The sequence below is a fragment of the Phytophthora sojae genome (genome assembly GCF_000149755.1).
Source record: "Phytophthora sojae unplaced genomic scaffold PHYSOscaffold_3, whole genome shotgun sequence".
In the NCBI taxonomy this organism is placed as follows: domain Eukaryota; phylum Oomycota; class Peronosporomycetes; order Peronosporales; family Peronosporaceae; genus Phytophthora; species Phytophthora sojae.
In genome coordinates this window covers 4170119-4193832 of record NW_009258117.1, presented here as the reverse complement: position 1 = coordinate 4193832, position 23714 = coordinate 4170119, and the positions used below count along the sequence as shown (strand labels likewise).

Below are 23714 nucleotides of genomic sequence, written 5' to 3'. Positions count from 1 at the left end.
GATGGAGGCGCATGCTAGATGGAATGTCTAGCGTGTAGGCGTTGCCATGTCGTGCCAACACAGTGAACGGTCCGATGAAGCGCGGAGCGAGCTTGCTCGCCCCGAAGTCGGGAACTGCATGTTTAGGTAGGTTTTGAGTATCTAACAAAACCAATGGACCCTTCTTGAATTCATTAGTGTTGCCCCTACCAACATTGTCTGCGTTCAGCTTCTGTTGACCGACAGAAGCTGCAATAGCGTCTTGGACAAACCGAATGACGGCTTGTCTGCGCTGCACGAAGTTAATTGCGTCCGAGCTGAACTCGTTCAGCTCGTTTCCAGCAATAGGCCCGGCCTCTGCGTTCGTCTTCGCGGTGTCTGTGCCCTGCACAGAGCCGTTCTTCTTCTTCTTCTTGCTCTTGTCGGCGTCTGTGCCCTGCACAGACGCGTGCTTCTTGTTCTTCTTGCGCGTGGTCGCGGCTGACACTGTGCAAGTGTCAGCGGCATTCTGCGGCTGCTGCGTTGCAGTCGTAGATCCTCCCCCACTTAAGGAAGGAGCCACCATCCCGAGTAGACTCGGGAGGCGTGGGTGTCTGATGGCATTCACGTAGAACGGTGTATGCCCGGTCGAGGCATGCACCGAGTTGTTGATGGCAAACTCCGCCATCGGCAGGCACTCGCTCCAGTGTTGGAACGAATGAGCGTAGCTCTTAAGCACGTCTACGAGCACGCCGTTCACGCGCTCGGTCTGCCCGTCCGTCTGCGGATGATCCGCAGTCGACATCGAAAGTTGACTCCCAAGAAGTGTAAACACTTCTTGCCAAAGGTGTGCAGTGAAGCGCGGGTCTCGATCCGACACAATGTCGATCGGCATACCATGGTGTTTGAACACCATGTCAACGAACAGACGCGCCGTCTGCTTCGCAGTCACTTCAGCGGGTACCGCAGCAAGATGTACCATCTTGCTGAAGCGGTCAACAAAGACCACAACGCCCGTGTCCCCCTGGCTGTCCGGGGGAAGACCGAACACGAAGTCCAAAGACATGGACTGCCAACACTCCCGTGGAGTTGGTAGTGACTGCAAGGGAGCCTGCGCGAAAGGCGCAGGCTTCACCCGTTGACAAACCTCGCAAGCATGGACGTACTTGCGCACCCATTTATACTGGTGGGTCCAGTAGAAGTCTCGCGTGAGAAGAAGGTATGTCTTCTCGCGGCCCGGATGCCCCGCAGTCGGTGCATCGTGATACTCATACATGATCCTGAGTCGCAGGTCATGGTCATTGGGCACGACAACGCGGTCCGCGTAATCGTCGACTGCACCGTAGAGTAATAACCCGTCGTGCACCCGATAACGGTGTGCACGAGCACGAAGATGGTCGGCAGTTTCTGACGAGCTTTGTCAGAAGGCGCTGAGCCGTAGGCCAGCAAGAGCTTCGCGTCCGCGTCGTGCGCGTACGCGACCTTCACGTCGTCCAACAGTGACGACGTCGGGGTGCTCGATCACATGGCGTCAATGGCATTGACGTCGGCATCAGTCGTGGCGTAGTCAGGTCGACGCGAGAGCGCGTCGGCCACCACATTGAGTCTTCCGGGTTTGTACTCAACCCGGAAGTTATACTCTGCGAAGAATGAGAGCCATCTCGCCATCCGTTGCGAGATGTGCGGCGACTTCACAGCCGTCCGCAGCGACGCGTGGTCCGTATAGACCACGAACGGTTTGCTTCCGAGTAGATACACTCGGAACTTCGCGAGTGCGTACTTCATGGCAAGGAGCTCCTTGTCATGTACCGGGTTCTTGCGCTCAGCTGGCTTCAGCTGACGCGATTGGTAGTAGACGACACGATCACGGCCCTCGTGATCGTGCTGCATCAACGCACGTCCGATTGCGAAGTCGGATGCGTCACACACAACGTGGAATGGGCGATCTTGGTCGGCCACCGCCAAGATCGGCGCCTCAGTCAAGCCCCGCTTGACTGCATCGAAGGCCTGCTGACACTCAGCAGCCCAAACCCACTCGGCGTCCTTCTTCAGGAGCTGTGACAGCGGGCGTATCATGCCCGCGTAGTCCTTCACGTACTTGCACAAGTACGTGGCCAAGCCAAGGAACTGCCGCAGTTCCTTGACGTTCGACGGCGTCGGCCGGCCACTCATTGATCACTCTGACCTTCTCAGGATCAGGGCGGACACCGTTCTTCCCAACGAGACACCCGAGCACGGGTATCTCGCTCGCCCCGAAGATACCCTTCTTCAGGTTCGCATAGAGCTTGTGCTTGCGCATGAGCGTAAGCAGCTTCCGGAGATGCACCTTGTGCATCTCAACATCGCTCATCCCGTCCGCAGCCCGGCTGTGGACGAACACATCGTCGAAGTAGCTCGGTGCAAAGTCGCGCACCGAGCGCAACAAGTGCGTCACGCACCTTTTGAAGGTCGCAGGGGCGTTCTTCAGACCCTGCGGCATCACTAGCCACTCCCAGAGCATGCCGCTCGGCGTGCTCACTGCCGTGAGAGGGATATCGCTCTCACGCATGATGATCTGATAGAACCCATCGCCCAGATCAAGAGCACTGTAGATAGTGCTCCTGGCCATCGAATCGATGATGACATCTTTTCGCGGTATCGGTGTCTGCGCCGGTATCGTCGCATCGTTCAGCTTGCTGTATGCATGAACGATGCGCCAACCGCCCTGTGGCTTCTTGACACAGAACGTCGGAGCACTGTGCGGGGATTTCGATTCCCGCACTTGTCCAGCTTTGCGACGACTCTCAATAAAGTCGTCGATCGCCTTGACTTGCTCTCGCGGCAGTGACCACTGCCGCGTGACACAGTACTTTGTCCCCGGCACGACATCAATCTCGTGCTGGATGCCCTTGTCCTGCGGAAGCTCCGCAGGGATCTCTTCCGGAAGCACGTCAGCGTGCTCCCGTAGAATCTCGTAGAAGGGACTCGTCTTCAGCGAGTCCCCGCTCTGCTCCTCAAAGCGCTCCTTCTTAGTCTTCGCACTGAGAGTGTCCTCGCTCTCAGTGGTGCTCTCCATGAAGAACTGCCTCAGTTCGTCATTCTCGCTCTTCGTTTTCTCGGCGTCCGAGAGAATGCATATTTGCTCGATGCGTCCATCGTGCAAGCCACGCGCGAAGCGCTTCCAGCTCATGACTGGAAGCGAAGTCAACTCCGACGCTTGCGTCGGAGGGTTAGCGAGAGTCATCTCCCTGTACCAGAACCCGGCACAGGTACGCGTCAAGACGTTCAACGCCTCGACGTCCGGCTTCTCAGCCTCCGTCTGCCTGGCAGACATTTCTTGTAGCGTCTCGTCCCCAGACCGAGTCTTGCGCAGCGACCTTCGCATGCGCCGTCTTCTTGTTTTGCGGAGCCCGGCTCCGCTTGGTTCTTGACCTCGTCCAGGCCCAGCCGTGGACGGGTGTTCTTCGTCAGTACCGCCGGCGGGTTTATCCCGCGGGCGAGCGACTTCAAGCCCGGCTTGGTCGCCCGGCGCTTCGTCGTGCAGCCCGGGTGCACGACAGCATGAAAGTTTTTCCAGTGCGGGACGTTTGCAACCGTCCGCACTGCTTGCAGCGTCGACTCCCGGAGTCGACACGCCATCCTTACCACGACGCCTGTTATTGGCGGAGCCCTCCATTACGGAGGGTGCGTCGGATCCCCGAGCCGACGAACCAAATTCACCCAAGCCATCGACTCCCGGAGTCGACGGCGTTTCGTCACGTTGGCTCTTATTATTGGCCAGACCTGATCCAATCAGATTCGCGTCAGTCTCCACGGCTGAGGCGTGTAACCCGCCTGCGTCATCCGTGCCCCTTGAGGCCGGAGACGCTTCGTGATTCGCTGAAAAGCGGGTGTCGACCACCGAGGTCAACACATTTCCTTCATTAGCTGTCGGCGGCAACGCCGACGCTAGCTGCTCTTGCGCGCGTGCTTGCGCGCGCCCAGGGCGCTCCGGGACAGCGGCATTAGGCGCTGTCTCGAGTGGGGAGTCGCGCGAACCTGTCGGCGCGTGCGTAGCGGCAACAGGGCCATCGCTCACTGTTCCGCTGTCGCGACCGAAGCGCACGAGAGTGCGCTTCTCCCAATCGATGACCGGATCATGCCGTGCAAGCCACGGCATGCCCAATACAATGTCAAACTTATCGTCCAGATCCAGGACGATAAACGTCTCGACAAACTCTTGATCTTCATACGTGAAGCGCACGCGTACCATGCGCTTCTCGGTCTTCACGACGGCACCCGTTGTCAGTCGTACTTCCAACATACTTCGAGGTATCTTTAAATCCTCGAAGTCAAGCCTTGATAGACTTCGCAGTGGAACAAAGTTCTTCGACACGCCAGAATCTACCAAAGCACGGAGAGAGCCGCTTGCTCTCATCGAGTTCACATTCAACATGACAATGTCAGGCTTGTCATCTTGGTTCTTGCAGTGAGAATGAATCCACTGGGGGCTGCAGTCCTCAGTGTCGCGTGTCCAAGGTCAACACGCGGAACCGCATTACCAGTAGGGCGCCCCGCGCCTACTCGAGTCGAGCGTTTTTTGTTTGGTTGCGACGGTGCCCGGCACCGCCGCGATAGCCACCCTGCTGGTGCACGGGGGCCGTGCACTCCCGAGCAAAGTGACCGACTCTACCGCAACGGTAGCATCGCACATTGTTTCCCTGCGACTGCTGGGGTCCAGCAGTTGCAGCACTTGAGAGGTCCATGGGTTCTGGGCCTCCTGTCCTCACTACCGGGCGTGGCTGTGGCCTCGACACATGTGCATGCAGCTTAGCCTGCCGCAGGCTAAACTCCTCCTGCATTGCAAGAGTAATTGCAGCTTCGAGAGTACTCGGGTACTCACGGAAGAGATAGGTCTTCACAGGCCCATCTCTCAGCCCCTTCATGAACATGACGACCTTGGTCGTCTCGTCGATCGGATTGGTCACGATGTTCGAGACCAAGTACCGTGCTCTCTGAGCGTAAGCATGGACATCATGCTTGCCCTGCTGCAGGTCGAGGAACTCCGCCCTCGACCGGAACTCGCTTTGTGGTGGCTCAAACGCTTGTCTGAGCTCTTCCTTGAAACCCTCGTACGTGCTAAAGCACGTAGGATCCGAGAGTCGGCGTTCATACGCCCAACTTCTTGCACGTCCGCCAAGACATGACATGGCGAACGCAACCTTCGACAACGGGTCGACGATACGTCGAGCCGCAATGGCAGTGTCGAGTTCGACAAGCCAACGGAGGAGAGGTTCACCCTCTCTTCCGACATAGTTGCTCACATTGAGCTTTAGCGATTGCGCGCGTGGTGTCGTCCCGGACGGCACCGCGGTAGTAGCAGCAACATCGCGTTGCTCCTTCAGGATGAAACCCAGAGCAACACCGTGTTGCTCTGTCGGCGTTAGCGTACGCAGCATCGTAGCTACAGCCGACTCACCAATGACTGTTGACAGTCGTTGGAGGGCCTCCCACTCTGGATCCGACAGGTGGAGACAGTCAGCGAGTGCAACGTGAGTTGCAGGCGTAGTGGAGCTTTCCATGGGCACCTCTGTATCCATGGGAAGGTTCTCAGCTCCGCGTTCGTGCGGTGACGTACGAACTCAGGTAGTCGGTCGTTGGACGGACTACAAAGTGCTACCAGGTGTAGTGGGCCTACCTTGGCTCACTACTACGGCTCACACGTATGCGCACGTGTATGAGGAAGCGTAGCTTAGTTTAAACTAGAGTTAATTATACTCGGACCTCCGAGTATATATTAATCTAAATAAACGATCCAAATAATGTTTTTGGGTTAAATGAGAACTGCTACTTTTGTTTTATGTTTCTGACTTCCTCGAAATGTAATATTCTAAACTGGGAATTTGCCAACGGCTGGTTGGCAGAATTCCAATGCTATGCATGTGTTCATTGGCTAAAAGATGCTGCTTGCAGCCAATAGGAATCCTAAGTCTCTATGGACCACCCGTCGTGGTGATCGTAAATGTATGTAGCCTTTGGTGTGTCTACACCAAGGACGAGAAAGTCTTTCGAGCCTCTAACAGACGTCGTGTCTGTTAGAGTTACGAGTGACTGTAGCCACTTGTGCGTGTAATCCTGTTACACATGCCGCCACTTGTATTTCCTCCGGCGTGCCGTTCCGCTGAAAGTTTTCGAGGGAGACCATCATCTTATCCATGGACAGGGGTACAGCCCACACCCTCGGAAGCCCGCGTGGATATTTTCATCGAAGTGACACCCTTGCCATGCCAGACTCGCTATCATCAACGCCTTGTTCTTTGGGATGCTGTCATTGCCTTGCTCACCAACAAAGGTATTGAGAAGCAATCGCAGTTTGCGCTTGAACGAGCCAAAGACTGCAACATCGAGCGGCTGGAAGAGGTGGGTAGCGTTGGATGGTAGGGTAGCGAGAAGGATCTTGAGCTCGACCGCTGTGTCACAGACCTTGAGAGAGTAGTGCGCTGAGCAGCCGTCCATAATGAGAAGCAGAGGTCGCGGCGTATCGCGCGGGGCACTTGCTTCAAAATAGCGAAGCCACTCTGCAAAGAATTCCGCGTTCATGAAGCCTGATTCTGTCGTCGAGACGGCTGCTCCGGGCACGGTGCAAAAGTCCAGGACGTTGAGCTTGACAGTTTGGCCTGGTAGAATAAAAGCTGGTGGAATTGCGGTGCCATCCGCTCCACCACAGGCTACGATAGTAAGATGGAAGCTGGTTGATACCTCGGCGGTCCAGACGTTGCGGGACCCGCGAGCTGCAACCACGGTCTTGGTGTTCTTCTTCGACACGAAGCTTGTCTCGTCCATGTTGAAGACTTGGCACGCTTCGAATCCGTACTTCTCATAGGCGTCTGCTAAAGTCGTGTGGAACAACGTTACGTCATCTGACGTGACTCTGTTCCGTGCCTTTGAAATGGCCTGAGCTGAGCGCGTCGAAAGCAGAGGGAACCGCTGCATGAATCGCTTATACACCGTTCACCCTAATTAGTCGTGCTATGACTATTTACCGTGTACGACCTGAAGGGCGCCTCACCCTGTTTTGAAATTCAGTTTTCTCGGAAACAATTCGTATTTACTGAAAACAAAATATACCACGCAATTCGTATTGCCGATATCTACCCGAAACCGGTCTCTTTTCTCAATTTAGGTGAAACTAAAAATATTTTTCAAAACCGGTGGAATGATTACCAAAGGTGCACGACTATTTAGGTCACACGACTAATTAGGGTGAACGGTGCACCAGCCGTCACCGAGACCTCTCTGGAACAGTAGGTTGGATATTGTGTTTGCCTTGTGAATTATCTCGCTCCTGGTCACAGGGCGAAGGCCCTGCTGGCGGCCAAGAACCCACTCATAGAGATTGATCTCAGCTTCGGCTGGTAGCAGAGGCGTTGGGCTGCGGCGTTTGCTGACGCGGAACTCGCCACGTTTTGCTGCGGCTACTGAACTTTCTAGTGTCCGATAGCGCACGCCACTCGTCTTGCTCACTTGCGAGATAGAGGCAGCCTCGAGAACTTGGGCCACGGCGGTGTTAAGTTGTGTGTCTGTGTAGCTTAAGCGTCTTCCGGACATCTGCAAACTGAGGCTACCCAAGGCAACCAGTGGCTGCTAATAGCAGCCACTGGTGTAGCCTGCTATGCGTTCTCAAAGGAAATGGGATTTTTGTCCAATTACATCCAGTGGAGATGGTATTGGCCACACCATTGGTAGAAATTCCGAAATCACTACTGAAATGGGCAAAGGGTGATGGGCACCGCTACAAAATTCTATACGTTTGGCTGCGGTAAACTGGTCGGGCGGTCTTTTTGATGTGATCTGCCTAACGAGCCACTAATTCGTCTTGAAATCGCCTGCTAGAAGCCGTATAAATAGACGAGATAGTCCTAATAATGAGCTTTCGGTAGGTGGTCTTCGTGCTCAAATCGCCCCAGTCTACAGCGAGATATCGCTGTACTGCGGCGACACTTCGCAAATTTGCGCTAAACTGGCCAGGCACCTTAGCATAAGGCTCAGAGGGAAGGCATTTCAAGTTGGCCATACCTCCCCACCTCTCATGACGCATTAGAACTGCAATACGTTGGGGACAATAGTACACTGTATATAGCCACTTCATAGCACTATGGCCAGCTAAATTACCTGTGTGATCATCTACGGTCGCTGCAACTTCGTGCCACGCCGATCTGAGAGGGCCCCAGACATGTTTTCGCGGCGGTCCCTTTTGCCGGCGAAAAGCGGCATTTCTGGCCCCTACTTCGCAACTCGCAGCCCCCAGACGCAAATCGGGTCAGATATAGTTTGCTTCCCTCAACCCTTCCTGCTAAATGTGAGCCCTCCAGCAAATCGGGCCCGATATATCGGATCTTGGACCACCCGATTTGCCAAAACGGATGAAAGCCACAATAAATGGTAAAAAAGTATCACCCCACAAATTTACCAAACCACTAAACTTAGGGCAACGCTTAGCTGGGATAGCTATTTCACGGGGGCATTTCACCACACTGCTGTGGCAGTAGCATTACGACTATCAAGGCGTGCGAGGGCAATCCCGAAGCTTCAGCAGCTAAGCGACAAGTAATCTCTTGAGGAGGTGCAGAGGCAGGTTGACGATACGGAGCGTCGTATTGCTGCCATGCGAAAAGTCGCGATCAAGCGAGCGTGGCTGTACAATCAAGTGATCAAGTGTACACATGAAGAGTGACGGGTGTCACTCTCCCGATGGTACCAGTAGCTAGCAAGCCAACCATTTGAGTTGTGTGGGCTTTTGTATAGTTTACTACTTGTAGTTTGTATTAAGACCAAGTTAACCTCTACCAAAATACAAGGCCGTGTTCTGCCCGGAACAGCGCTGGATTTTACGTCGCTCTTGGGCATATAAGGTAGTGTACTGCGGCATCTTGTTTCTACGTGCCAATGACAGAAAGTAGTAGAGATTTGGTACTGGCTTAGGGTAACCACTATTAGTTGAATTAACGGATTTATACGAATAGTGGCCGTTCTTGAATTCACTAGAGGTTTGGGCTGGTAGTGCATTTTTGAAGTACTTCAGTTCTGACATTTTAAAGTGCAATTTGAAAAAATAGGACGAAGGAACAGCATAGTCTCTCCCTTTAGCCACAAGCAAAACGACCAATTATTCACAGAGCTAGAGGTGTTGATTACCGGACGTACTGCTGCGGTACTAGGGCTTCACGTAGGCTAGGATAGGTAAATGACAGTATTTTGTTTTTCAGAAAGCCGTTGCACATACATCGTTTATTTAACTACCTTGTAGTGGATTCTCGGCTATCAAGCCAGCTCCCATGTTGCCGATTTGCAGTGCACTTCAAGATGATGGCAAAGCTGGAGCTCACCATCACTTGGGTTGCGATTACGGCACGCAGTAGGCAGTACTAGGACTCCCAGTAGGAGTACCAGCACGGAACTCCGACGAAGAACTAGCTAGAACATTTGAATCACTCTTCATTTTGCTCTCGACCCCAGAAGTGGTCGTGCAATACACTTGGCTACTCTCCTGCAGACTTGCCATCTACCCAGGCAAGTGTTCGTTTCCTTCAACTACTTCCGGAACTCACTATAAAGAATTCTTTAGTGGTTCTCTCACCAACACCGTGTCACGAGACTCGCTGAAGGATCGTCATGGCAAACCGACGCACTCAAGATGACTAGGAGGAGAAGGCGTCGGAGTACTCGGTTCCAATCTTCGCGCCTGTGGCCCCGCCGATGATCACGTCGATCTCGCATGAAGAGTTGGTGAAGTGGCGTGGGCTGCGACGCGAGTATGAAGCCAAGATGCGTGCCCGTGTTCGCATTTCTGGCGAAAACTACGACCTCGTTACTCAACCCGTCAAGGAGTCGCTCTCTGACAAGTTGCTGAAGGCTTTCAGCACGTTTCGCCTGGGCATCAAGGTCGAAGATGCCACCGATGAGATTTTGCTCATTGAACTGAACCAGCTTCTCGGCAATGTAAAGAACGACGACATCCCGGACATTAAAGCGCTGTTCAAGGGCCAGATCCGCATGAACATGCAGGAGTCCGACGTGGACGCTCGAATCCTGTCGTACTTCGAGAAGAAATCGTCAAATAGAATGGCCTTGAGGGATGTTTCGCTGGACCCGACGGAGAAAAGGAGAAATGTAAGCGGATCATGGCATCTCTGGCCCCGCCCGCTCTTAAATCCGAGGTGAAGCTGCTTGTCTTTTGGAAAGAGAAGGGCGCGGCAACGGACGTGAAGAAGCTCTATGACATTGTATACGAGAAGGCAAAAGAACACGAGCGCCATTTCCAGCAGAACAAGCGTTTAAAACGCGAGGCTACGAAGCGCAGCGACGAAAAACCGAAATCGTCGTCCACTCGATCAAGTTTTTGAGCGCCACCCATCGGCGATCGCCCCTCCAGTGACACTCGACTCGTAGGACCGCCGGCTCCCTCGGCGAAGACCAAGGCGCCGCTGCAGAAGTCCAACAGGACAGCGCAGAAGCCGGCTCGGTCACCGTGTCCGAAATGCCAAGCAATGCACTGGCTGAATGATTGTACTGTGGCTACCGAAGCCGAGAAGGTGGAGCTGCGTTTGAAGCTTCGAGAGGACAAGCAGAAGCGCAAAGTGCGATTGAAGCGGCTTGGTGAGCTGCTACCACCTGCGTCCCGCACGGTCACCATTAACGGTGTACTCGAATTACCTTGCTGTCCTGACACGGGGTCTACATACACAGTCATGAGCCGGTCGCAGTAGGACCAGTTAGTCGACATCGACTCTACTGTGGAAAAAAGTGACGCTGGACCCGCCAATCGAGATCTTCACTTATGGTGCCCATCCTGTCATTGCCGACACCAAGGCCATGCTACACGTTTTGATCCACACTGCGGCTGGGCCTGTCGAGCCAATGGAAGCCGTCTCATGCCTCATTGTGGACTCGGACGACGAGGAGTTCATTATTGGCAGTGATTTGCTTGGGGAGCTCGGAATTGACGTGGACAGGCAGCTAGAGCAACTTGCCAACCGTGGTTTTGACGATAATGGAGGCGATCCTTTCGGGCTGGAAGCGGACGAGCCGCCGATGGCGACGGACCAACCTACGACCGACGCTCAATTGCATTCCGCAGTCGAGCGTCTGATTGAACAGGCGGTGGAGTGCGGATTTCCGGTGGATAGAGTGGATGACCTTCGTCCCATCGTGTTTCTCTACGATGTTTGGCGTCTCGAGCTGCGTGATGACCCCCCCGCAAATGTGCCCCCGTTGAAGTTGCGTTTGAAGGACGGAGCTCAACCGACCAAATGATTCGTCTACGAGAACCCCACAAGTCGGTGGTCAAGTCCTGTATTACCCGTTCAAAAGTCTGGTGATCTTCTGGACCTGCGGCAAACGGCAGACTACCGCGTCTTCAATTCATTGACCGAAGTTATGGCTGCAGTGATGCCGATCTTAGCAGTTGTAATGGAGAATGCACGTGGCAAACAACATTCTTTGATTTCTTGAAGGGTTTCTGGCAGCTCCCGCTCGCCGAGTTCTGCCAGGAGTGGCTCTCGTATATGACCGATGAGAAGATATTCACTCCGACACGCGTGCCGCAGGGCAGTAGCGACGCGGCGATATACTTCCAGCAAATCATGGAGAAGTGTTTCGCATCGCTCCTCTACATGCACTTGCTCGTGTGGATCGACGACACTCTTCTTTTTGCTGACGACATCGACACTTACCTGGAGAAGTTACGTGAATTTTTCTCGCTGCTAGATGACTTTGGCTTAAAACCGAGCGCTAAGATGTGTTAGCTTTACCAGCAGGAGGTGATGTGGTGTGGAAAAATTCCGGACGCCAATGGGATCCGTCACGACCCATCCAGGATCGGCACGCTTCGCGCAATAGTACTGCTGCGGAGCTGCAGCAGTTCGTTTGTGCTGTGAACTGGATGCCGAAAGCCTTGTTGACTTTGCTCAGCAAATATCACCCTTGCCGAAGAAGCTCGACAGTGTGCTGACCAACACTCGCCGGACCAAGTGCGCTGCTGCTGGAATCAGGATTACACTAAATGCGGAGGAAATCGCTGCCTTCGAGAACGTGAAAGAAATGCTCGCCTCCTCGGCAACTCTGGATTTTCCGGATGACTCCGCCACAACGTGTTTGTTCTGTGACGCAAGTGACTATGGTTGGGCGCTGATCGTCACGCAGGTTGCCAATTATGACATGAAAGTCCCTATCACCAGCCAACAACACCACCTTGTTCAGTGCCTGAGTGGTACTTTCATTGCCAGTCAGCTCAATTGGACTGTGGTGGAGAAGGAGGCGTTTCCGATCGCTGCAGCCTGTGACAAGCTGGACTATCTACTGCTTCGACCTCAAGGTTTCAGACTTTACTGTGACCACCGTAACCTTATCCACATCTTCGCCCCTGATCAGAATGTCAAGAAGCATGTGCGTGGTAAGTTACTGCGGTGGTCCCCCTTGATCGCTGACCCAAGCCGGAGGTAGCCCAAACCGAGAGTGCCAGGCCAATAGCGCTTCCACAGCCACCGTGCTGTCGGCAGTATCAGCGACTACCAGCTCACAAAAGTGGGTAGCGTGGTCCTTGAGAACCAAAATGTACTGGGAATCACCAAAACTGTCGCCCATCGAAAGAAAATCAAAATGCAAGAATCCATGCGTGTCGTGCAGTCGATAGTTTCTCCCCATGGCCGTGGGATGATCTTTCCTCCTTTCACGTGCATACACAACCGACAGCCGCGTACAAAGCGGGATGCGAGAGCGGAGAGGCTCTTGATCGCAAAAACACGCCTGAGTTGCTCCACCATTGTTGCATATCCACGGTAGCCTTGCGATCCACAGTGAGAGACGATAAACAACCGTTGAAGGAGATTGTCAGCTTCGGTGGGGATCCCAACTCGATCGTCCGGTGTAATTAAACCATCCTCACGTAGTGTAGCTCGTTCAGGACGCTCGTATTCTTGTATTCTTGTTGTATCGAGGCGAGAGAAAACGTTGGCCACACGAAATTGTCATCAAGATCACGTCAAGAACGAGGTGATGCAGGAGCTGTCACGACGGATGCGCTCAAACCATCAGTTCACAGTCCGTGGATAAATGGCTCCGTTGAGCGTGTCAACAGGGATATTCTACAGGTCGTTCGCGTGCTGAATCTCGAGTACAAGATCCATCATCGAGACTGGGTGTATTTGGTTTCTATGGTACAGTCGAGTATCAACCATACCCCGCTTCCATCGCTTGGAAACTGCGTCCCAGTTGAGTTGTTTACCGGTCTTAGCTGTCCTACCCCGCTTCGTGAATTTTACTGCCCAGCAACGGTGAATTCCAGCAAGTTCCGCCCAATTCTGACATAGACATTTATCTCTCAGCGCTCCGCAGCAGCATTGTCGAGATGCACAAGGCTGGAAGATCAGCGGTTGAAGCAGCGATTGCTGAACAAGAAGCGGGAACGCGGTGATAACCTTGTCAATTTTTCCGTTGGCGACTTCGTTCTCCGCTCTCGAGTTGACGAAAAGCGCGGCAACAAGCTACTTGTCGTCTGGGTAGGACCGTATCGAGTTATCCGCGCAGACCCGCATTCTTTCATCATTCAGCATCTCGTCACTGACCACGAACTTGATATACACGCGTCTCGTTTAAAATTCTACGCGGACGACAGTTCAGACGTGACCGAGGAGTTGTTGGAACATATTTCAGCTCAAGGAATCATTCTTGCAGTCGAAAAACTTAAGGAGCACCGCTGAAACGAGGACATCGCTGACTATGAACTTATCGTCCAATGGAAGGGATTAGAGTTAATTGAGGATTCGTACGAGCCATTATCCAGTCTTGGTAAAGATGTCCCGGTATTGGTTGCCGCATACGTGGAGGCCGCTGACCAGGATCTACAAAAGCACTGGCGCAACCTCCGATCTACGAGTGGAACGGCTACGGCACCATCGAAACCTACTGCTCCAAGCAAACGCAAAGGCTCTCAACGACGCCCGAAGTCTCGTGCACCTGCCCCGCAGCAGCGAGTAGAAGTCCAGGCCGCTCCTGCGACTACTACGCCAGCTACCGTGGTGACAACGACCGCGTCGGGCCGAAATGCTGCTGCGCCGCCGACAAACGCACGTCGGCTTGGCCGCAAACCGCGCCGACGCCGCACTGTCACTTCCGAAGCCGCTCGCCCCCACCGTCCGAGCAAACGTTACCTTCGCGGCACCTTGACGCACCCCGAGACGGTGCCAAGGCTCGCGCTGCGGAGGAACCTGTCAGCCGCCGGACCCGTTCCCGCCCCGCTGCGGACGAGTTGCCTCAACCGGTTTCCCGTAAACGCCGCCGTACGCCCGACCACAGCATGTAATGACCAAGCAGTTCTCGCCGTGAGAATGTCTTGACTGTTATTTGAAGGGAGCACTCGTTGATCCTGCACGGGTTGCTCCTTGTAGTGGTGCCTCGCACCTGGTGTATTGCAGAATGAGTTAGGTTGGATGATGCTAGGATGTCTGTGCTAGGCTAATATGCATCGGTAGTTTCGTGTTGTGTAGCTGGAGGGGTCGTTGTGGTCGTCGCAGGCCGTTATCGTCGCCACTGCACTCATCGCAGGTGGCGCCAGCTCTTGCGATCTCCAACAGTCCTCCTCGACCAAGATGATCCGAGTCTACAGCTTCTCGTTGTGCGGGTTGATAAGCTTGATCATGGCCAGGTTGCGCCCGTGTAGGGTTGCGCCGAGGGGCTTCGTGAAAATGTCGGCCTTCATCTCAGTCGTAGGGCAATCGGTCACGCTGACCTCCTTCTTGCGAATGGCGTCGCGTATGAAGTGGAATTTTATGTTGATGTGCTTCATGCGTGCAGTCGTCACGTCGTTCTCCATGTTCTTGATCGCGCTCTGGTTGTCGATGTACAAGTCGATATTATCATCTTTGCCGTGCAGCTCAAGTTCATTCAGGAGCTGCTTCACCCACAAGCAGTCCTGCACTGCTGTCGCCCCAGCGATGTACTCAGCCTCGGCTGTAGGGAGGGCGACCGTAGATTGTTTCTTGCTGTACCACGAAATGGGCATGGCGTTGATGGTGAGCAGTCCTCCTGAAGTCGACTTTGCGTCCTTGCCCCCGGCCCAATCTGCATCGCTGAAGATGGCTGCCTCAATAGTGTGTCGGGGTGCCTGCGGCCGGGGAAAGTGCAACCTCAACTCGTGCGAGCCGCGCAAGTAGCGCAGGATACGTTTGACTGCAGTCCAATGAGTCGACGTAGGCGTTGAGACGAAACGCGCCAGGAAGTTCACAGGCATCGTGATGTCTGGTCGAGTGCAGTTGCTAATCCATAGTAGTGACCCAATGGTCTCCCGCATGATGCTAGTGTCGTAGAAGGGCTCGCTGTCCTCTCCGTTCAGGTCCCGAGTTGACTCCATCGGCGTAGTCACGGGGCGGCTATTCTCCATGCCGCACTTTGCCAGCAAACCGTCAATATTGGCTGTCTGGTGGAGGTAGATGCCGCAGTCGCTCTGCTCAATGTTAATTCCCAAGCACTTCTTGGCTAGACCCATGTCCTTGATCTGAAATTGGTCGGCGAGCTTCTGCATCGTCCAGTCGGAATCGCCCTCACGCTGGCTGACGACCACCACATCATCGACGTAGAGACCCAGTACAGTTAGCTTGCCTTCATGCCAACGAAAATACAAGCACGGGTCGAGTTAGCTCCTCCTGAAGCCAAGTTCCAGTAAGTAGTGTCGTTCCACAACTTGCCGCTCTGTTTAAGGCCGTAGAGACTCTTTCGCAGCAGTAGGCATTTGCCCTTGGGTAATTGGAGTCCAACAGGGGCGCGCATGTAGATGGGTCGATCGAGGTCTGCTCGCAAGTATGCGTTAGGAACATCTCCTTGTCGAATGACGGCATGCCACTGAGATGCGAGGGCCACAATGAACCGCAGGCTCGCGATCTTGAGCACGGGCGCAAAGGTCTCTGCGAAGTCAATGCCAAACTTTTGAGTGAAGCCGCGCGCTACCAGCCGCGCTTTGAACCGTTCCAATTCGCCTTTGTTGTCAAACTTGAGCTTGAACACCCGTTTTGCACTTATCAGATTTCCATCAGTAGGAATGTCCACAATTTCCCAGGTAGCGTTCTTCGATATTGCTCGAAGCTCTTCTTCGATTGCCTGCCACCACTCCTGCCAATACGGGCTGTTCATTGCCTCCTCCACAGTTGCATTGCCTCCTCCACAGTTACTGGCTCCTTGATCCCGTCACGCTCTAGTAGTACCGCAAAGGCAGTACCCTCCTTGAGTACGATAGTGAGCAGGACAGATGCCGGAGTGGCGAACTCTTCGAGAATAGATTGGGGCAGCCGAAAGTCATCGCGTGGTAGTGCTCGTGTACCTCGATTCAGGCCAAAGATGCGCTGGATGGCACGCGACGTAAGTTGATGCTGCTCTGCAGGGCTACCAGCCCGTGCTTCCTCACCATTAGCGTCATGTGGGGTGGTGGTTGTGTACTGTTGATCGCCAGCATCCTCCTCCTCGCCGCTATTGTCTGCGTCGATGGCGTCCATGTATCGCCCCATGGCTCGCGAGTCCAGACAGTCAACGTTCCGGATGTGTGTTGTAGAGATAACACGTTTGGTTCGCGGGATGAGAACACGGTACGCTTTCTTCTTGAAGTCGATGCCAATAACAACTCCTCTTTCATCGCGCTTTTTGCTGATCGCTTCGTTGCATGAGCGATGTGGCTCGTACACTTCGAGCCGAATTTGAGGATGTGCGAGACACTGGGTCGTTTTCCGGAGAGGGCCTCAATGGGAGACGCATGGTCGGCGTTCGCTCGAGTCGGCAGATAGTTGCGAATGTAGCTCGCATACAGAACAGCATCGCCCCAAAATCGCTGTGGCAATGCCGAGGCCCAGAGCATCGCTCGGGCGGAATCCATGACAGTCCGGTGAAAACGCTCTGCTTTTCCGTTTGATGATGACATGCCCGCCTCCGTTTCTTGGTGGAGAATACCCCGGTTGCGGAGGAAGCGGCCGAGTCTGGTGCTGCCAAATTCACCACCACCGTCTGAGCGAATCATCTTCACCTTGGTGTCGTATTGTCGCTCAAATTCGCTAACAAAGTCCTCCAGATGCCCTTCCGCGTCGCTCTTTTTGCGGAGCAAGTAGACGCGATTGTAGTTCGTAGCGTGGTCTACAATGGTCAAAATGTGTTTGTGACCGAGCCGATCCGGGGTCATGTCCGTCTTCAGGTCAACGCAGAAGGTAGCGCCCGGTTCGTCCGTTGGGGCAGATGTAGAAGTATCCTGCTTGTTCTTCGCGCGTCGAGCTTGTTTCGCTTCAGCGCAGTTCATGCAGAAATCCACCTTCCGATTAGAGGCAACCATGCCTTCAACGAGGTTTTTGTCAATCATGCGTACCAGATCCTGGTAGTTCACGTGCCCCAGGCGTTCATGCCACTACTGAAGCGTAGAGGTCGTCATTGCTGCGAAGGAGGCCGCGCCTTGCTCGATTCCAACAGACCAAAGCCCAGTCGAGGCTGAATTACCCACTTCGGCAACAATCTTGCCCGTCTTGTTCGTAATTGTACACTGCTCCTCACCAAAGGTGCAGGTGTAGCCTCGAGCGGTGAGTTGAGCCACTGAAATCAGGTTGCGGTCAATACCTTTTGCGAAGTACACGTTTTCTAGCAGGACAGTACGAGGCACTCCTTCTGCCATCGTCGTGATGACAGTCTTTCCCTTCTCAGTAGCGGCGACAAGATCTCCATTCGCCACTCGCACCGACAGGAATGCTGGCTCTATCGCGAAAAGTTGGTCACGGTCGATGCAAAGGTGGGGAGTTGCTCCCGAATCCACTGTCCAAACATTTCCTCTCGTGGCAGAAGCGCCGCGCTCGGCACCGTCGGCAGCGACCCAGACATAGCCTTCATCATCAGAATCTCTGGATGTGTCGTCATCATCAGCAGCGGCTACGTTCGCACTTCCTCTGGTGGCTAGTTGTTTTGCCTGTTCCACGAGTGGACACGTGAAAATCTTGTGACCAGGCTTCCCGCACACATGGCAATGTATTTCACCACGATGACCAGCGGCGGCAAAGGCTTGGCCGTTATTTTGCTGCTGCGGACGTCGATCCGAGTTGTCGTTGTTGTTTCGCTGGTTACGCCAATGCTGATCATCATTGTGCCGATTTCCGCTGCGGTGGCCATGTGAATTCGGGTTCCGGCGGTCAGCATGACGGTTTTTGCGTTCATCTCGCTTCGCACCACATCTGCGCCCGTCACCTTTCAGCTTGTATAGAAGTCGCTTCATGCGATCGGTTTCCGCAACGTAATCGCTTGCGTCGTCGGGCACTGAAGACAACAGCGTGGGCGCTAACTCGGGGGCATGCATTGTTTCCGAACACCTCCATGACCATCTTGGTCTGATCACCTTCCACGAGGCTCTCGATGAAGTTCAAGTATTCCAGGTAGTCATGCCACGTATCGCCTTCACGCTTGTTATACTGCATCTTCGTGCTGAGTTCGAGTTGGCTTAGTTTACAGCCAAACTCTGCACGCATCGCGCGCTTCACATCTGAGTACGGCATGCTGTCACCATTATGACGGCGCAGCCACTCTGAGTTCTTCTTGTGATAGTACCTAGACGCTTTCCCCTCGAGGAAGTTGACAATCACCGATGCCTTGATGTTGTCGGTCCAGGTGGATCCGTTCACGAGCTCATCCGTCCTTATAGCATGCTCGAACTCGTGGATGAAATTCTCGAAGCCAGCTCCTAACCCAGGGTAAACCTCGTTTCCCTTGAAGTTCGAGCAGCGTACGTCCTTGATTTTAGGCTTCTTCGGTGATGGAGGTGCGGTTTCCATGCTAGTATCCGACATGGAGGGGGAACGGGGCGCTCGCGTCGCGAGCTGCTTCTTCAGTTCTGCCAGCTCGGACTGCAGTCGAAGGATGAGCTGGAGCTGGTCGTGCTGCTCCATTGTCTCTTGGTCCGAAGGGTCGAAGTGCAGGTCGTCTGGCAGTCCTAGGCGAGTATTCCTTCCGTCTTGGTGGTCTTCGTCAGCCTCGTTAGCACCTCGTGCCTCCGAGTATTCTTCAAGGTCTTCGTGGTCGCCTCGCGAGTCTTCGAAGTCTTCACTGGTCGCTGCAGAAGGCGAGCCAGTTGGGCTCATAACCTGAAGGGAGCACTCATTGATCCTGCACGGGTTGCTCCTTGTAGTGGTGCCTCGCACCTGGTGTATTGCAGAATGAGTTAGGTTGGATGATGCTAGGATGTCTGTGCTAGGCTAATATGCATCGGTAGTTTCGTGTTGTGTAGCTGGAGGGGTCGTTGTGGTCGTCGCAGGCCGTTATCGTCGCCACTGCACTCATCGCAGGTGGCGCCAGCTCATGCGATCTCCAACATTATTCTATTGCGTGGAGAACTGGCGTCGCGGCAACGCTGGAAGCCAGCTTTCGGGGGCAATATGGTGGATTCTCGGCTATCAAGCCAGCTCTCGTGTTGCCGATTTGCAGTGCACTTCAAGATGATGGCAAAGCTGGAGCTCACCATCACTTGGGTTGCGATTACGGCACGCAGTAGGCAGTGCTAGGACTCCCAGTAGGAGTACCAGCACGGAACCACGAAAACACTTGGCTACTCTCCTCAGACTTGCCATCTGCCCAGTCAAGTGTTCGTTTCCTTCAACTACTTCCGGAACTCACTATATACCTGACAGTAGCCGAAAAAAAACTAAAATATCACTCAAACCAACGCACTGATTCTATTATCCACCATATCATCGTCCATAATAATACACAACCTGCTCAACATGAATTCGATCAGCTGGGCAACGTTAATGGTGATCATGCAGGAAGGAGATCGCTAACTGAGTAAGATGGAATCTGTACTTCCAGCCGACCGATCAAATGCACGAATTAAGACCGTTTGATACTGAATAGGAAGGTACAAAAATCATTTTGGTTATACTTCGGTAGTGTGACCCGTACGACCCAAGGGCATCTCCTGATCCTGCTTCGCAGCCGCAGCATCTGCCCAGAAATTGCACCGCTATTAGTAAGAAGAAACTGATTTACAACATAACACACGGGAAGTTGGGGATTGTAGCAAGCTAGCCGACCCCGACGATCTTAACGATGTCGATGTCATCTACGTAGATGTAGCCGCGATTCTTGACGATTCCTGTCGAGTTGAACGGGGTACCGAGCTCCATCAACTTACTGGAACGCGATCTCGACGGCATCACCTCACGGCTCCGGTGCTGAAGCTGCCTGCGCACGAGGCCTGAGTCGCATGACCTCTGGGTCTTCACTAATGATGCCGGACATAATGGCTCTTGCCACAGGCCATAGCTAATCATGTAGCTGCCAGTGGCAGATGCTTTCGTCGTAATGCCTAACTAATAAGTCGTCACCGTTGAAGGCTGGATCCCGTCGGCATGTTGTTGGAGCGAAAAAAATCCGATGGATGTCGCTTGAGTGGCAGATAAACTATCTATCACAGGTATATATACTTGATTAAAGGGTATGCAAAATAATAGGTAATTTGACTTAATCGCAACCGGATGGGTCAACATAGCAGCAGCATTTGATTAGATCGCAGGCTATTCAGTATAACAGGTATTTTAGCTATCAACATCAGCAGCGCTCAAACCCATATTTAGCAGGTATTTGATGTGAGAATAATGGCACCTCAGTGGCCTTCACCCACGGACTTAGGATAAAATCCAGAGAACAGTCAGTCTTATAACCTACTACGTTGTAGCAAACCGTTCCCTTTCAGGCCGGGAACTGGTGAACTGCTGTTCACCTGGATAGTAATATCCACACGCACTTCCTCTGTGCTTTGTGCTGTGTGACCCCGTCACACTTGGTAGCACTTGTAGTCAACCCTACGCCTACGCGGGTAGATTGGTCTCCCTGAATCCTCGGTCAGGTCCGTGAGCCACGATAGACCGAAGTGAGTTTCCTCACTAGACTGACTCGCAGTTCGAGTCAGTGCGGAATATGGCGGGTATCTTCGGAAGTGATGCCCTCCGGAGCTTGGCGGCGGCGACGCCAGCCGAGCAGGTCGAGCGGGTGAGCGCGTTTGACGAGTACGAACGCGGGCTCATCGCTCATGTGCAGGGAAACCTGCTGGCTCAGATGAGTGAGCCCAAACGGGTGCAGCCTAAGCCTTTGCGGCTAGCTGTGCCTCCGTTCGAAGGGAAGGACGGTGAGAAGCTTCACTTCTGGATCCAGGAGATCGAGATGGCAATGAGCGCAGGTCTCATCTCGGCTGAGAACCTTCGAGTCGCCGTTGCGCTCTCCAATTTTGGTGAACGTGCCAAGACTTGGGCATACGTTGTGTAGCGGGATCAGCCAAAATCTGGTTAAGGCGTGATCAAGCTTCCCACCAGCGCCCAGACACCGACTAACGGAGGGGGTCCCCCAACGATCCGTGATCGGCTGAACTTGTTCTCACCTTGTGTACCCGTCGGCGGGCTGGATCCGCTCACTCGGGGCTCCGAAGATGCAGCACTTGGTGAAGATCGAGTGTCTTGGCGTGACGCGGGGATAGTTTGTGGAGCAGCGCGGTAATCTTCGCTCTGCGTTCGAGTACTCGCTCCGATTCAGCCTTCTTCGCTGCGATCGGTCGGCCTGGAGCTCATCCAAGGCCTGTAGTTGCCTTTCCGGGTGTGTTCCCTCCTTTCCTGAGTTGCTTGCCGCTTCCTATAGCGGGATCGAGGTTGATCGAGAGGAGAAACGATCTCCGACCAAGCAGTATCCGGTTGATCGAGGGCTCGCACACAAGAAATAGATCACTAGAGTAGGTCAAGCTGGCCAGTGTATTAATCCAGTCTTAACCGTACCACTAGTTCACTGTCCAAAGTGTCGACGCTTGCCCAGTGCGGTATTTCCCCGCCGAGTCTTCGGTAGGGGTATCACAAAATCCATCGATACAATTTGTAGCCGGCGCTCGGCCAGGATGTTGCCCGGCGAGTACACACGTAGTTGCGGGCGACTCTTGCTTGAGCTACAATCCGGATACGAGCGTACGTGCTTCTTGACATCGGCGAATAAGCGAATCCAATAGTAGTCAGCCTTGACCCGGTGGTAAGTTCGGACGATACCTTGGTGGCCGCCCTCCAACGAGTCATGACAATTCTGTAGGATCTCTTGAACCATCGTTGTTGGCACCACTAGGCGTAGAGTTGTCTCCTCGGTCCGGTTGCGACCCCACCGACGATTCCCACCAAGGAAGTACAGCAAGCCATCCTTACTTAACACGAACTTGTCAGCCATCTTCCAGGCTTCGCGTGCAGCTTTGTAGGCAAGCTTTGCTTCTTCTCTCTTTAGCACCGTCTTGAGGTTCGACCACCGGAGTTCCTCATCCTGAGCTTTGCTGATGCGCTTGCGCCATTCTTCCTGCACAACTAGCGGGTCGATGTCGTCAGCACTCGGCTCATGGACCACCGTTGCGTCAGGCCTCGGTTGGCCTGGAAGTTCGTTAGACTCTTCGTTGCGACGTCATTAGCTTTGTCTCCTCCGGTTCTCTCTTCTGGCCCATCGCCCAAAGTCTCATCGCAAAGCGTACATGTTTCGCACGCGCGCGGAATTGTTGCCTCGTTGCCGCGGCTACATGTCCCGTTTCCCGTACAAAATCGAAAAAATTCTTACTACGGTCACTGTCACGCATATCCATCACACATATCGAGTTCACATGACGCGTTACAACCTCTCCAGAAGCTTCAGAGGCTTCGGCTGACGGTTCATAGAGCACTTCTCGGATCCGATTCAATTTCATCAACTCTCGTTTCCGGTCTTCGCTGATCACTGCCATCGACACCTTCTTCTCCAAGGTTTCGCTCGCCAAAGAGTCTGCAGCTGCATTGAACTCACGGATGGCATGTAGATACTTCACGGACCGAAGTCTCGTGGTCAGTTCTTTGTGCTTGTTCAGTTGTGCCATCAGAGACTCCTTACGGCAAGCGATCACCCCTAGGGATTGCTGGATTGCGAGTCTCGAGTCCCCTCCCCGACGATGACTAAGCCCTCGGCCCCATGTTCTAGGGATGCAGAGACCCCGTTGTCCATTCCGGTGTACTCAGCGAGGTTTACAGTCGTGGTCTCGAGATATGCACTCGCAGCGATCACTACACTCCCTTCAGGGAGTCGCCATAATATCCAGGCGCAACTGCCGTAACCACCATGCTTCTCGGTCTTCGCCGAATCATCAAACGAAAGTACGTAACCACTGTAGGTGCGTGGCAATCGTGCATAAAGCAAATGCGGATCCATCCGAACACTCGGCGAGCCTTTAGCTCGAGGGGTCACCGGTGCCAACGAGTCTTCGAGGTCAACGAAACTTGTATCGTCGACTGCAAGAGCTGCGCGAAGGCGCAGTCCTTTTCCTAGACTCGTTGCACCACTAGACTCCACGGGGACAGTAAGACGGCAAATTGTGTTGCACGTCCGAAGAGTGTCTTCGACTTGTGGACCCAGTCGAGCGTCGAAAACCGCGTGTAGACATGTATGGTCCGACCTGCAAGCTGGGTGTAACACACCTTCAACAGCTGCAGCAAAGCCAGTACCTCCTTTTCCGCCGGGTGGTAGTTCATCTCGGCGTCCTTGAGCACTCGGCCGCAGAAGCGGACCGGGTGGATCAGCCCATCGTGCTCCTGCATGAGCGTGGTGCTCACTGCCCATTCATTTGCAAACAGCGTCACATGGACCTCTCGGTCACGGTCGACGTGTCGGAGGACAGGTGCCTCACCGACCTTTCGTTGCAATGCCGCGAAGCTTCGCTTGGCTGCAGAGAGGTCACCCCTGGTGCGAAGTCTTCG

General features: G+C 53.9%; 5 protein-coding genes across 5 annotated transcripts in view; 3 read left to right on the top strand and 2 right to left on the bottom strand.

Annotated features, from left to right (window-relative positions):
- Positions 1-6120: 6120 nt before the first annotated feature.
- On the bottom strand, positions 6121-6921 carry PHYSODRAFT_492016 (hypothetical protein; the record flags this gene model as incomplete). Its single annotated transcript, XM_009524993.1, has 1 exon — positions 6121-6921. A coding segment is annotated over one exon (801 nt), but the record flags the coding sequence as incomplete, so codon positions are not given.
- Positions 6922-7317: 396 nt separating this feature from the next.
- PHYSODRAFT_458737 (hypothetical protein) lies at positions 7318-7524 on the bottom strand (the record flags this gene model as incomplete). The annotated part of the gene is made up of 1 exon (XM_009524992.1): positions 7318-7524. A coding segment is annotated over one exon (207 nt), but the record flags the coding sequence as incomplete, so codon positions are not given.
- A 2136-nt stretch (positions 7525-9660) lies between these two features.
- On the top strand, positions 9661-9990 carry PHYSODRAFT_415471 (hypothetical protein; the record flags this gene model as incomplete). The annotated part of the gene is made up of 1 exon (XM_009524991.1): positions 9661-9990. A coding segment is annotated over one exon (330 nt), but the record flags the coding sequence as incomplete, so codon positions are not given.
- A 780-nt stretch (positions 9991-10770) lies between these two features.
- Positions 10771-11004, top strand: PHYSODRAFT_419503 (hypothetical protein; the record flags this gene model as incomplete). Its single annotated transcript, XM_009524990.1, has 1 exon — positions 10771-11004. A coding segment is annotated over one exon (234 nt), but the record flags the coding sequence as incomplete, so codon positions are not given.
- A 9864-nt stretch (positions 11005-20868) lies between these two features.
- PHYSODRAFT_402483 (hypothetical protein) overlaps positions 20869-23714 on the top strand; it is a gene marked incomplete at both ends in the record, with an annotated part of 5162 nt that continues 2316 nt past the window's right edge. Inside the window, one exon of the mRNA XM_009524989.1 lies at positions 20869-21231. Coding sequence (XP_009523284.1) covers positions 20869-21231 — 363 coding nt within the window. The remainder of the gene's footprint in view (positions 21232-23714) is intronic.